This window comes from Musca autumnalis, unplaced genomic scaffold, assembly GCF_047663935.1.
Source record: "Musca autumnalis isolate F117 unplaced genomic scaffold, ASM4766393v1 scaffold_1, whole genome shotgun sequence".
In the NCBI taxonomy this organism is placed as follows: domain Eukaryota; kingdom Metazoa; phylum Arthropoda; class Insecta; order Diptera; family Muscidae; genus Musca; species Musca autumnalis.
In genome coordinates, this window is record NW_027411644.1 from 156,349,293 (window position 1) to 156,365,316 (window position 16,024).

The window sequence follows — 16,024 nt, forward strand, 5'->3', positions numbered from 1 at the left end:
TTGCCATTTTTACCATTTGTTACCATTTTTAACCTGCAAAGCGTTCCTTAACCCCGTAAAGTGGCAAAACTGGAAGCAATTTTTAAGAGAATGAGAGTGGAGAGAGAGTGAAAATGGCTTTCTCTTCTACCACAGGCTACCAGCAAAATTCCTGCAGGTAAAAAATGGCAGAACTGATTTTTCGACTTTTGTTTGACGATTATTTCACAATGAAATAGAAAATGGACGAAAAACAGAAGAAAAAGTCGAACGCTGACAAAACTAAATTAAAAACTGTGAAATAAAAGACGAAAATTGTTTTTTATTTTTCTTTTTGACATTGCTGCCAGATCTACCATTTTCCGTTCCTTTACTTTTCTGGTAAAAATGTTCATGAGAGAGCAATTTTGAGCAATTTTGACACTTTTCTCTTTTAGCACCCATACCATTAAAAAAGTAAAGGAACAAAGCTAACATTTTTTCTTTTTATACATTTTTACGTATTTAACCGAATTTTACCGGTCCAATTGACATGGAATTATTCTTGAATAGATCTTTGAATTCATAAATTTCGTTTCTGATACCATTACATGAAATGTCCCACCTTGGTTGCGATTTTGAATTAACTGCAACCTGTTAAGGGTAATGTTTCTATACATAGTTTCGTACACATTTTATTGTTGCATGCATTTTGTCTAGTCTTATTTGTTCTATGTCTTTGCTGATACTATTACTTGAAAATTTTAAATTTCCAGCAAACTGCATTGTTTCTGTTAAGGGTAATGTTTCTATACATTGTTACAAAAACATTTTTTATCATGCATTTTTTCTCATCGTACTCACCATTTTTATAAGCATATTCCATTATGTAGGCAGCAATTTCAATTGAACATTCAGTAATACGATTTAATGGCGGATATAAAGATCCTTTCTTCAAATCTTCAGCTGTACATAGACTTGATAGACATTCAGCTGACATCAGGAACACTTCTTCCGGTATGGTTAACATGCCGGCACAGAGAACACCTAATGCCACTCCAGGGAAAATGTATGAATTATTTCCTTGGCCGGGATAGTATGTTTTACCAGCATATTCTACTGGTTTGAATGGTGAACCAGAGGCAAAAATACATTTTCCTTTGGTATATTGATAAGCCTGTTCCGCTGTACATTCTGCTTTACTTGTGGGATTCGAAAGAGCAAATATTATGGGGGTTTCATTGAACTCCACCATCATTTCTAGAATAGATTTGGTGAAAGCTCCGCCAATTGCTGCGGCTCCAATTAGCACTGAGGGTCTAATTGTTTTGACTGTCTCTTCCAATGAATCGATGGGTGCGTGATCCTGGGCAAAATGTTGTTTATGCTCTGTTATGCCACCAGCGGGACGATTTTTTACGATTAGGCCCTTACTATCAACCATCCAGATAAGTTTCTTTGCTTCTGTCTCGGTCAGACCTTCTTTCATTAAAGCCATAAGACATAAACCAGCTATGCCTAAGGCAGCTTCGCCAGCACCCAGGAATAATATTTTATTCTCTTTCAGTTTAGTGTTTTTGATTTTCAGTGACGCCAGTAGACCTGCTACTGCTACAGATGCAGTGCCCTGAATATCATCATTAAATGTACAAAAATCATGACGATATTTAGCCAAGAAACGGAATGCATTGGCATTTGCAAAGTCTTCGAATTGTATGAGGCAATTTTGTCCAAATCGTCTAACGGCAGCATGCATAAATTCGTCAATAAATTCATCATACTCTTTGCCTGTGATTCTTTTGTGGCGCAATCCAATGTAGAGGGGATCGTTAAGCAAGGTTTCTGTGTTGGTACCAACATCCAAGGTAATGGGTAAGCATTGACTAGGTTTGATGCCAGCCAGAGCTGTGTACAGAGATAATTTACCCACAGGAATGCCCATGCCATTGGCACCCAAATCACCTAAACCCAAAATCCGTTCACCATCTGTGACGACAATGGCGCGTACATCGGTTTCAGGCCAATTCTGTAAAGGAATAAGAGCAAATATGTATGAGTGATGTGATAAAACCTAAGTGTATTAAAACTCACCTTGAGTACTTCATAGACATGGCCCTTATCCTTGATTGTAATATATAGACCTTTGGGATATTGAAATATCAAACTGAATTTCTGACAAGCTAAACCAACAGTGGGCGTATAAACCAAGGGCATCATTTTAGATACATCAGTTGCCAAAATTTTATAGAATAGACGTTCATTACGTTCGGCAAGACTACTCAAATACATATATTTATCCAAATCTGATTCCAGTCGATCTAACAGCAACAAACAATGTTGTATTTGTTGTTCTTCGGTTTTCACCACGGCCGGTAGGAGGCCGTGAATGCCCAAGAGTTGGCGTTCTTCCAATGTAAATGCAAGACCCTGAAAAATGAAAACAACATGATTTTTGTAGTGGGTATGTCTTTACAAATGTGAATATACATATATGTATGTATCAAGGCATATTGATATACACTTTGGTGTGCATATTTACATAAATTTCGATAAGAATTGAGTTGACATTACAAAATAAATGATAATGTTCTGTGAAAGAATGAAATAAAATAAAGAAAATAGAATGAGAAGAGCAAATAGATGTATAGAAAATTTGGATTTCACACAATTTTCGTTGCGCAAATTAATAAATACAAAAATTAGTATTTAAATGTAAACAAAAAGTAACGGACTGTCACTTTAATCCTCTTATTCCGAATCGAAAATGTGAGCGCATGAAATACACCCAAACTTTAGCTTTGGAAATATTAAGCCTGTCCGTGTAGTCGATAATTGGTGCGTCTTTTTACTTACTAAATGTTTCTGAAACATTTTTTTCAGCAACTTTTCCTTTATACTACTAGCTGTGTCTTTTTACGTGATAATTAGTAATAATTATTACTAATGTTGCAGATTTTGACAGTTGTATAAAGGGAAAGTTACTGAAAAAAATGTTTCAGCAACATTTAGTAAGTAAACAGACACACCTACTGTCAAAATTTGAAACGCAGCCAAAGACATAAATACAACAAGACATTTTTTTGCTATCATTCTTCAGTGAATGGCTTTTGAATTTAACATAATGTTATATTACGATATGGTGATATAACATTTTTTTCTTTTATACATTTTTACGTATTTAACCGAATTTACCGATCCAATTGACATAGAATTATTCTTGAATAGATCCTTGAATTCATAAATTTCGTTTCTGATACCATTACATGAAATGTTCCTCCTTGGTTGCGATTTTGAATTAACTGCAATCTGTTAAGGGTAATGTTTCTATACAAAGTTTCGTAAACATTTTTTTGTTGCATGCATTTTGTCTAGTCTTAGTTGTATTTATGTCTTTGACGCAGCCACACTTATTAGGGGTGTCTTTTTACTTACTAAATGTTGCAGAAACATTTTTTCGGCAACTTTTCCTTTATACAACTGTCAAAATCTGCAACATTAGTAATAATTATTAGGTCTGTCTGGTTACCCTAAAATTTGTAACAATTTGTACCAATTGTTGCTGGAAGTCGTCTGTTAACACAAAAAACCAGCAAAACAGAGCGATTCGAGAGAGACATTTTAACAGTTCTTTCACTTAGAGTTTGCAAATTCTTTCTGGACAAATTTCTTCTAGCAAACAATCAATCATCTGTTTTTAATTTTTTGTTGATTTATGTTTGTGAAAATGAAAAACAATTTTATTGTGGAATTAGAAAAGCCTAATTGTATTGTGTTTTACAAAACAAATTTGCAAAGTGGAAAAATCATTTTTCAGTTCATTTTCTTTTTTATTTTTAATAAAATACAACATGTTTGCTTCCTTTGGTTTCTTTATTGGCGGACAAATTGCTCTGTTTTGGCAAGTCAGCTGATTGCTTTCTTGTTTTTGCTGGGAAGGAGTCTGTTTACTTTTTACAATTTTCTAGCAAAAGAGAATAAAAACCCCTTACTCTCTGAGAAAGTTCTTGCTGGAAAATTCTTGCTGGGAAAGTAACCAGACAGACTTATTACTAATTATCACGTAAAAAGACACAGCTATTATCACGTAAAAAGACAGCTATTATTTCCTTTGCTTTTGCTTCAAAACAAAAAACAAATTTTAAAAACACACTCGATTTTGGTAGTGTTTCTTACGAATTCATTTTTTTATCGACATACATAAACAGGCTGTTATACAGGATTTTTTAAATACAGATGAGGTTTTATGACTTTTTCCGGGTTAACCTTCTTTATGAGGATTTATTTGACGTTTGCCCTATGGAATTGACATTTGAAACCCAGTGGGTCTATTAAATCCGGTTAAATGCAAATGGGGTATAAATCAGATATTATTATATCACTAAGGTAAGCTCTGTATAAATGCTGATTAATATTAAAGCATATTAAAATCACCTGATGTTTACATCCGCTTATTATAAGTAGAATTATTTTCCTCTTATTACTAGTTCAATGGCAAGGCCAAACCTTATCTGAAATCAATAGGTGAATGTCATAAAGATTGATTGGGTAAAGGTTGAAGTGATCCTAAATTACTCTTTTCATACTTCTGTCAATTAACCTATATAGGTGAGCTATTTTCATTCAAATTTGTTGGGTGATTATTTGTAGATAAGAATCATGGCAACTATGACGGGTTAAAAATCGTCTAATCATTTTTGTATTGTTTTGTTTATTTTCAAATTGGTAAATGCAAAGACATAAAGTAATAAAGACCTGACAAAATGCATGCAACAAAAAATGTTTACGAAACTATGTAAGTCCCAATTTACATTGGGCGAGTTTACTTGCGGCAATTGTCATTTTGTAGGAGAGAGAGGTGAGGCATATGGTAACCCTTTGCCTTTCAGCACCCTCTCTCACCTACAAACTGACAATTGCCGCAAGTAAACTCGCCTAATGTAAATTGGGACTATAGGAACATTACCCTGAACAGGTTGCAGTTAATTAAAAATCGCAACCAAGGAGGAACATTTCATGTAATGGTATCAGAAACGAAATTTATGAATTTAAGGATCTATTCAAGAATAATTCCATGTCAATTGGACCGGTAAATTCGGTTAAATACGTAAAAATGTATAAAAGAAAAAAATGTTATATCACCATATCGTAACATAACATTATGTTAAATTCAAAAGCCATTCACTGAAGAATGCAAAAGAAATGTCTTATCTTGTTGTATTTACGTCTTTGGTAAATGTATTTAGGAAAAAGTGAAAGTAACTATTATTAGCTCTGTTCCTTTACGTGCAAGGATCTTCAAGTTTAACGACTTTTTACTCGAAAAGCGTTCCCTTACTTCAGACAAAATACAATTCATATGGGATTAGTAGTGAAATTCTGTAACTCATTTTTTGAGTTACAGACAAAAATCGGTAAAATTACAACGCAAAATTATGAATGAAAAGTATCAATAAAAGTTGACAATAGTGTTGTTACCGGTAGGAGTTAGCGATAACTTTGTTTTGGTTGTTAACTTACCCAAAAATTTCTTTAATTACCGAAATTATAAGCATTTTATGCCATGTTCATACTAGAATTTGAATCACGTTGTTCGCTCTCATAATTATGTACACGAATTAAACCGTTCATACGACATGGTACACAATTCATAGCAACATGATTCATATTCTTAACTTTTTATTGACTGATTTAAAATAAATTTTCAGCCAAAAGACGAGTAAAAATAATTGATATGAACTGAAAAAATATTTGTTCTTCTTTCAGATATCTATTTAATATTATGCCTTGTTCAGACTGGCGGTAATTCACTCTCTATTCGTTGTTCGACCTCAAATTACGATATAATGACTTCATTTCCCATACAAAATTTTGAGAACGAACAACGATTTGTGTACATTGTTCAATTTAAATTACTCTCAGAACGACGATAAAATATGTCCCATCTCTAACAAATGAGAGAATTTATCGAAATAAATTAATTATGACAGAAAAAATATAAAATTTAAATTTCATTAAAAACCCAAAAATTTTTAGGAAAACTGCAAAACATGAATAAAAAGTAAACTTTTTAACGACTAGTATACATTCAAATCATATCAAATTTTCTCTTTTATTTTATTGCAGTTGCATTTCTTGTCAATCGTTTCAAATTCGCGTACAAATTTAAAAACAAAAATCAAATTCCTGCCAGAAAGTCTGTATAACAAAGAGGTATTTTGGCAGGTCTCCCTCGTTAATTTTGAAAATAGAAAAATTAAAAACTGTGCTGAAAGCACCAACATTGTGAGAAAAAATAGAAAATATGAATGAAAATAATATAATTTAATATAAAATAGATATCAGAAAGAAGGACAACTATTTTTTTCAGTTCATATGAATTAATTTTACTCGTCTTTTGGCTGAAACTTTCTTTAAAATCAGAAAATAAAAAGTATGATAATATGAATCATGTTGCTATGAATTATGTACCATGTCGTATGAACGGGTTAATTCGTCTACATAATTATTAGAGCGAACAAAGTGATTCAAATGCTGGTATGAACATGGCATTAAATTATAATATTTTCATTCACATTTTCTTTTTTTTCACAATTTTGGTGTTTTCAGTACATTTTTTAATTTTTCTATTTTCAAAATTAACGAGAGAGAGAGTGAGAGACCTGCCAAAATAACTTTTTGGTATACACACTTTCTGACAGGCATTAGATTTTTGTTTCTAAATTTGTACGCGAATTTAAAACGATGGACAAGAAATGCAAATGCAATGAAAGAGAAGACAAAATTTGCTATGATTTGAATGTATACTAGTCGTTAAACCGTTTATTTTTCATTCATGTTTTGCAGTTTTTCTAAAAATGTTTGGGATTGGACATATTTTATCGTCGCTCAGAGAGTAATTTAAATTGAACAATGTACAAAAATCGTTGTTAGTTCTTAAAATGTTGTATGGGAAATGAAGTAATTATATCGTAATTTGGGTTCGAACAACGAATAGAGAGCGAATTAGCCTTAGTATGAACAAGGCATTAATTTTACCGGGTTTTATCGGTAACTCGGAATTCCACTACAGTTTACAATTTTTCCTGCTTTTGCCGGTTTTACCATTTTCAAAACTAAAGTACCAATTATTATGCGATTACTGATAATATGAAGATAATAGTACGTTTACATTTATGAGATCGAGTGGATTTCAACTGTCAATTTCTTTGTGTATACTTCAAATGAAAACTATCCGAAATCCATTGGATTTCATTTCTTTCTTCTTGGAATGCCAGTTGAAATCAAGTGGATTTTGCAAATGTAAACGTACTGTAAGAGTTGTTTTCTATTATGAAATTCGGGTACAGAACACTTACAGCAAACTAACTGAAATAGCGATTTCATGGAAAATCGCGACATATGTATAAGCTCTGCAAAAGGTATCTGAACTTTAGTTAACTGGGCTGGTATAAGGATGAGACACATGATTGTACAAAGCTTTTTATCTACAATACATCTACAATATCTCCTTTTTATGCATTCTAAAATCTTACAAAAATAGCTGTGTCTTTTTACGTGATAAGTATTAATAATTATTACTAATGTTGCAGATTTTGACAGTTGACAAACATTTTTCAGCAACATTTAGTAAGTACAAAGCAAAAACGTAGAAGAAATAAGACTAGACAAAATGCATGCAACAAAAAAATTACCTGCAACCTGCATTGTTTCTGTTAAGGGTAATGTTTCTATACATTGTTTCATAAACATTTTTTTGTTGCATGCATTTTGTCTAGTCTTATTTCTTCTATGTCTTTCACGTATTTAACCGAATTTAACAATCCAATTGACATGGAATTTTTCTTGAATAGATCCTTGAATTCATAAATTTCGTTTCTGATACCATTACATGAAATTTTCCTCCTTGGTTGCGATTTCAAATTAACTGCAATTGTTTCTGTTAGGGGTAATGTTTCATAACATTTTATTGTTGCATGCATTATGTCTAGTCTTTATGTTTGTATGGCTTTGATAGAAATAAGAATACAAAATGTCTTTTGCAATTTTGTAGTATTAGTATTACAGGAGAATCAAAACAGCTGGCACTTAATTCTACCTGTAAATCATGGAACCAGAGAGAATGTCTATTGTAGGGTATATAATTTTTACAAAAGAACTACAGAAATGTTGTGATGCGAAAACAAACCGAAGGACAAGGACAAGAATTGGTTACATCGTTTCGTGATTTCGCAGGAGTTTCGTGATTTCGCGCGAATCAAGAAAAAATTTACCATGATTTTGCATACAAAAATGAAATCATCTCATATCGTGATTTCAGCGAAATCAATGTCCAATTTACATTAGCAACATTTTCGTCATTTGGAGCTGTTTCGTCATTTATTTGCTAAAACAGGCAACATTTTGCGTCATATACCATACAGAAATAAATGACGATAGCTGCGTCATTTATTCCAAACCACGCACGAAAACACCATACTATTATAAGCAGCCCAGTTTTTTTGTTATAAACTACCAAAAAATACAACTGTTTTATGATGTCTTTGTTTGTGTGTGTTGTAGAAAAACAAAAATACTCAAACGATGACAAAAGTGAAAATAAAGGTTTAAAAAACTTGCAAAAATTATGTTTTTTTGTTTTTAGAATTAATTTGAGTTATTTGATACACATTTGTGTTGTGAAATTCCTATTTCTCTGAATAAATATATTGTGTGCGTGTGTTTGTGTTATTGTATAAGTGTGTATGTGCGATTGTGTGCGTAAGCAAATGACGCAAAAAACAGATGTAAATACTGTTACGGAATTAGATTTAACTAATCTCCGTGTAGACGTTGTTTTATTCCCCAGTACGATTTGTACCAAATAAAACAGGGTTCGTTTTAGATTACGTTTCTACAATGCTTTATTTACTTTATTACACTTATTCGTAACCGACTTTAATTACTAAGCACGCAGCTTGTCTCTAGTTAGCACGCAGCTATTCTTTTACCGATCTGTTCAGTTCAACGCTTAAAACACAACTCAACTCATGTTGCCGTTCCTACCGCTATTTATATCCAAAATCTCCTTGGTCTAGAATTATCCAGTAATCTGGCAACTTCTCGAATCTGTGCAGCGAACACACAGACGCACATTCGCACTAAGCGAACAACCATACTCACATACATACAAGTAGACCAGCACAGTAATGACGTAATTACAACAACAAACAAATACACGAAATACGAGAAGTAGAAACTAAACGATAATTACATGATTATGGCAAAACAAAATAAAAGCACATTAATGAAAGGTAAAGAACATCTAGAATAATGAAGATAATTCTACATGATAATTGTTGTTGCTTAAATAAAGTAACTGCGTAATAAAACTTTACGTTACAATTCAAATTTTTAAATTAACGGAAATTAAACTAAGCTAACTTAAACCTATCAGTTACATTCGTAACATTGCCTCCCGCTTAAGCCTGTTCGTCCCGAATAGACACAGTTCCCTCTCTGTGGTATGGGCATTGGTAACACTGCCTCCCGCTTAAGCCTGTTCCTCTTGACTAGACGCAGTTCTCGTTCCGTAGTGGTGGCAACCAATTTAGATGTACCCTCTACTGCGTCAGCTCTGGACTTTTGCTCTTCTGGACGACGTTGCTTTCTCTCCAGGAATCTTGACGTTATACCTTCTTTCTTTGTGGTCACCTTCCTACGTGCCACCTGGTCTTCATCGGACTTGTCCTTCCTTGTTGTACGGCCGCTTTTCGATGGACGTTTCCTCGACGTACATCTTCGCTTTTTCCTCCTCGTTGCGAAGTTGTTCCGCTTTCGTACTGGCCATTTTTCGGCGGCTTCCACCTTCAGCGTACGGACATCTACAGCGATTTCGTCAGATTCTGCACTAGGGCGACACATGCTTTTCTTCTCTTTGTAGCCCACATTAATCGGTATTTCCACATTGGACCAAGTCATCACACGGTGCTTTATGTCCAGGTTGATATCGAAGGCAATCATGAAGTCTACACCAAGTATAACTTCGTCTACAATATCGGCCACTATCAAATCGAAATTTACCGATTTCCTACCCATACTCAGTCTTTGGTAGGCCTTTCCATGCACCGTTGTAGTCTCGCCTGTGGCCGTCCGCAATTTGACTCCATTTAACGGCAATACCTTCCCTTTCACCAAATCCGGTCTAATAATGGACTTTGTTGCACCGGTGTCCAATGTCAAGGTACGCAATACACCATTGACGAAGCCTTTCACCGTTAAGTTGTGGTTCTTCTGCTGGACTATGGCTATAGAAATTGTGGGACCATCGTTTTCATCCTCTGCCAGCGGCGCCTCGTGATCGACGGAATTCATTTTATTTGATTCACCTGATGTCTCTCTTTCCAGATTCTTGGCCACCGGTTGGTCGTCGCTTTTTGAAGGCGGTGAGGTGGATCTGAGCCTTGGTCGTTGCAATATGCATTCTCGTGCAATGTGTCCAGCTTTACGACAGTTGTAGCAAGTCTTTCTCGTTTTACCAGCCCCTCGTTTCACACGCATTAGTGCATCCTTTAGCGGATCGACAACGGTCTGGGAATTGTTGTCCTCAACTTGCAGCCTCCTCACGTTGTAAGCTTTAGGTTTCACCAGCATCCTCGCGGTTTCTTGGGCCAGGGCAAATGACACGGTTATTGCAAATGTTCCTATCGGTGCCGCATACGCCGCAAATTTTATCTCTGGATCACGAATACCACTTGCAAATGTCTCAATCTTTATGCGGTCCACCAATGGATGTGTCTCTCCTGGATATGCCAACTGCGCCAACCGCTCTATATCAGCCGCAAAGTCTTGTAAGGTCTCATTTGGCTTCTGGACTCTTCCCCTCAGTTCCATTTGGTAGATCTCTTGCTTGTGTTCACTACCGTACTTACGTTCAAGAGCAGCCATTATATCTCCATAGCTGTTCCTAGAAGCGGCGGGAATACTCTGTAATACGTCAGCAGCATCACCCTTCAATGCCATAAGGAGTGATACCGCCTTGTCGTTGTCGTTCCAAGCATCCCTAGCAGCCAATGTCTCGAACTGTAATTTGAACACATTTAAAGAGGTAGAGCCGTCGAACACTGGAGGCTTGATTTTTATCGTGTTATGAATAGCTCTCACTGGACCGCCTTTAATTTCCAGTTCCGACATTTTCTTTTCTATGCCCAGAATCTTCTCTTCTTGAGCCAGAAATTTCTCGTCAACAGACAAAATCTTTTTATCCAACTCTTTAATTTGTACCTCCATGTTTTCTGCTCTCTTTTCAATCACCATCGTGATGTTTTCGAGTTTCTCGTTAATTGTTCTAGAATTCACCTCTAATTTCTCTTCCATGACCTTAGCGATTTTTCTAGAGTTCTCTTCTAACTTTTCCTCCAATTTTCTGGAATATTCTTCACTCTTTCTGGAATTTTCTTCCATTTTAGCATCTAATTTCTCCATCATTCTACTGGAATTTTCTTCAACCATTCTGCAATTTTCTGCTTTCATTTCCATCACAAGTCTGGAAGTTTCTTCATTCTTTCTAGACATCTCTTCTAACATCTTACTGTTGTCAGATTTCATTTCCAGCATCATCATAGCCAGCATTGATTTCAAATCGTCACCCCTGGCAGCTACCGATGAAACTTCCTCAACAGTGGATTCGCCCTTTGCCGGTAACTCGACTTCTTCCTTACCGTCGAACTCATATTCATCGATGTTCATTCCACGGCGCTCGAACTCTTCCAACAAGCGTTTTTGTAGTTCGGCCTTGTTGCCAGTAGAACACAACTCCAACTTACTTAGCTCCTTCTTCAAGTCTTCCACTCGTAGATCCTTAAACTTCATTGTAGGATGATCGTAATCTCTCTGCTGACACCAATTGTTACGGAATTAGATTTAACTAATCTCCGTGTAGACGTTGTTTTATTCCCCAGTACGATTTGTACCAAATAAAACAGGGTTCGTTTTAGATTACGTTTCTACAATGCTTTATTTACTTTATTACACTTATTCGTAACCGACTTTAATTACTAAGCACGCAGCTTGTCTCTAGTTAGCACGCAGCTATTCTTTTACCGATCTGTTCAGTTCAACGCTTAAAACACAACTCAACTCATGTTGCCGTTCCTACCGCTATTTATATCCAAAATCTCCTTGGTCTAGAATTATCCAGTAATCTGGCAACTTCTCGAATCTGTGCAGCGAACACACAGACGCACATTCGCACTAAGCGAACAACCATACTCACATACATACAAGTAGACCAGCACAGTAATGACGTAATTACAACAACAAACAAATACACGAAATACGAGAAGTAGAATCTAAACGATAATTACATGATTATGGCAAAACAAAATAAAAGCACATTAATGAAAGGTAAAGAACATCTAGAATAATGAAGATAATTCTACATGATAATTGTTGTTGCTTAAATAAAGTAACTGCGTAATAAAACTTTACGTTACAATTCAAATTTTTAAATTAACGGAAATTAAACTAAGCTAACTTAAACCTATCAGTTACATTCGTAACAATACACTTCATTTGATTCTGGGATTTCGTAAAACGAAATCATTTAATGTGCATATGTAAATTGGACACAACATCGAAATCACAGTACTCATGACTTATGCTTAGTTTACATTTGGCGTCGTTTCGTGATTTCGAAGGCGTTTCGTGATTTCGCGCGGAATCAAGCAAAATTTTTCATGATTTCGCATACAAAAATGAAATCATCTCATTTCGTGATTTCAGCGAAATCAACATCGAAATCACAGTACACATGATATACAACCCTGCTTTTGCCTAAAAAAGTACCAAAAGTTGCAACACTTTTCACGTATCACAATAAACAAGGTAGATGGTCAATTGCTGCAACAAAAAATTTTAGTGTCAAAATTTGTAAACAATGTGAAAAAAAATTTTAAATTACTTTGTTACAATGCTATTTTTTATTGTGTTCCCGTACTTTTTTAATGGTAATGTTAGAAAAAGAGCGAATTGTCAAAAATTGCTTCCCAATACAAATTTCTTAAAAAATACGGGAACGAAAAAATGACGGAAATTGCAAAAACTCCATCATAAACGTCAAAATTAACGTATCAGCTATCATATTAGATGCCAATGAACATGCTTGCTGCTAGTTTCTACTAGGCCAAAATTGTATGGCAGAAAACAGGAGAAGAGGGTGTTATTCGGCGCTATTTTTGTTTAAAGATAAGTGCAAGTCTTGCTAGATTTCGGAGTACGGGAACGCATTTTTAGCACTAAACGGGAAAACTACTGCAAGTACTAATATTGTGCAGGTTCTGAGCACAACTTTAACCTATCAAAATTTATTATAACGATGTCTCAACAATAAAATCATTTTTTTATTTTTTCATTTGTTAGTACTATACACAATTAATACGATATATAGATAATTTTACGATAAGTTTCCAAATAAAGTTGTAAAGTTCTATATTGTCGTATATTTTTGATGATTAATTCAATTTACAACAACTTGTTTTGAAATTTCGTGTTCGATCAGCTGCGCATATGCATCTACCTTGATCATTGTGATATGTTTGAAATCAACAAAAAATAAATGTAAACATCGGGGTGTATTTCAGGATTTCGTGAAATCCAGTGGATTTTGGATCGCAAGTGTAAACTTGGCATTACAACCTATTTTGCCTAAAAAAGTACCAAAAGCTGCAACTCTTTTCATGTATCACAATAAACAAGGTAGATGACGAATTGCTGCAATAAAAAATTGTAATATCAAATACTCAAGACTTAAGCAGTAATATCAAAATTTGTAAACAAAGTAAAAAATTAAATTACTTTGTTACAATATTAATTTTTCATTGTGTTCCTGTACTTTTTCGTGGTAAAATTAGCAAATGAGCGAAATGTCAAGTTCGTTCAAACAGTGCGGGAACGGGAAAATGACAGAATTTGTAAAAACTATAGCAGAAATGTCAAATTCGACGTATAATCCGTCAGATGACAGCAAACAAGCTGCTAGTTTCTACTCGGCCAAAATTGCATTGCAGAAAATTTTATTCTGCTCCATTTTTTGTTTAAAGAGAAGTGCGAGTTTTGTACGGGAACGCTTTCTGGCACAAATCGAAACAAAAATAGTGCAAGCAGTATTAGTTTGCCTGTTCTCGAACACAACTTTATGCCTGTTCCAGAACTTGCAATTTTTGCTTTTAGATATCAAAAAATTAGTAAGCATTTGTAGATTCTTGCAGTTCTGGAACATACCATTTATCAATCAAAACTTCTAATTTTGATGCTTCAACGATCAAATAATTTTTTTGTACATTTGTTAGTATTAAGGCCTCGACACATAAGCCGCTCGTCTTTCTTACTTAATTCATTTCTGGTAAAGAAACGAGAAAATTAATAAAAATTTGCGAAAACTTATTTTGAAAATTCATGTTCGATCAGCTGCACATTAGGATTATGACTTTTTTACAACCTCATATCCCTGTATCATAGCGTGATGAGTTTTTACATAAGATTACATACAATCTTAATTATAAAGTGATTCGATAAACAAGTAAAAAAGTGTCAGTCGGCTTTGCCGACAGAGATATACCCTCAACCAATGTGAATTGAAACTTTCATCTACGGACAGATAGAATGTATTTATCGTCTCTTCAGAATTTTGTGGCCCTTTTTCAACATTTGAACTTGCCGACAAAAATGTGGATTAGGAATTAACACAAATGTTGAACTTTTGTGGGGGAGGTACCCTTAGGGAGGACCGATATGGGCCATTTTAGAAGTTAAACTAAATGTTAACAAAATATTAGGAGATCCAAAGTTTGGTCCAAATTGGTTGCACCATTCAAGTGATATCGTCCTAACATTTCAGTGACTATTTTTAAATATTGGGGAGAAGTGCCGGAAGTTTGGGACCGGTATTACCCAATGAAACTAAGTTTGGATAAAATATGACGAATACCAAATTTTGCACCAAATCGGTAGAACAGTTCGAGAGCCACATATGGTGACATAGGGCTTTTTACACCTTTCGGGATGTTTTCCCAAGAAATATGGACCTGCTCCTGAAAAAACTTTTACCGTCGTAATGGAGGTAGCGAATGCAAATAGCTTCAACAAAAATCAAAGTGATTCGAGAGCAGTAGTGGGATTCTGTAACTTTTTTTTTCTACAGAACCGATATTGATAATTAACGAAAATTTTCGGTTGAATTACCGAAAGTGCTATTCTGTATTTCAATGTTATCGATACAAAAATTTTACCGACGAATATCGGTAGAATGACGGAATTTTAAAGAAGATGCAGGTCATTTCAAAATGGAATGAAAAACAAGTAAGAAAAGCGTTAAGTTCGGTCGGGCCGAACTTTTTATACCCTCCACCACAAATTTCAGCCGTTTCGGTGGATTAATGTGGCCACTACCTTCAAAATACCGAAATTCGGAAGGTACCGTTCTATGGGGGCTATATGATGGCGTGGACCTATACCTACAAATTTCTGGGGTAAAGTTTTATACGCCTAAAGAAGACTAAATACCAAATTTCAGCCATATCGGTGTGATAATGAGGCTAAAACGTTCAAAATATCGAAAATCGGGAGATTTGTATTATGGGGGCTATATCAACACGTGGACCTATATAAACATTTTATGGTAGAAATGTTTCTTAGCCTCTGGAAACACAAAATACAAAGTTGCAACCGATTCTTTGGTCAAATGGGTCTAATACATTCAAAATATATTAAAATGACGCGTACTTTATAAGGGGTCTTATGTGGGGACTATACCAAAACGTGGACCTATATAACCCAACTTTGGTAAGAATGTTTTCTGGCCTCTGAAGACACAAAATACCAAATTACAACTAATTCTGTGGTCAAATGGGTCTAATACATTCAAAATATGTTAAAATGACGCGTACTTTATATGGGGCCTTATATGGGGGCTATACCAAAACGTGGACCTATATAACCCAACTTTGGTAGAAATATTTTTTGGCCTCTGGAGACACAAAGTACCAAATTACAACCAATTCGGTGGTAAAATGGGCCAAATATCTTAAAAATT

The 16,024-nt window shown here is 34.8% G+C and overlaps 1 protein-coding gene across 3 annotated transcripts in view; it reads right to left on the reverse strand.

The window, feature by feature from the left end:
• The window catches only part of LOC141388631 (NADP-dependent malic enzyme-like), a 38,983-nt gene that overhangs the window by 12,316 nt on the left and 10,643 nt on the right, over positions 1-16,024 (reverse strand). For all 3 annotated transcript variants that reach the window (XM_073958660.1, XM_073958659.1, XM_073958661.1), the window contains exons 3-4: positions 2,050-2,385; positions 823-1,984 (exon numbers count right to left, since the gene is read on the reverse strand). In XM_073958660.1, the coding sequence (XP_073814761.1) occupies positions 823-1,984; positions 2,050-2,385 (1,498 nt within the window). The remainder of the gene's footprint in view (positions 1-822; positions 1,985-2,049; positions 2,386-16,024) is intronic.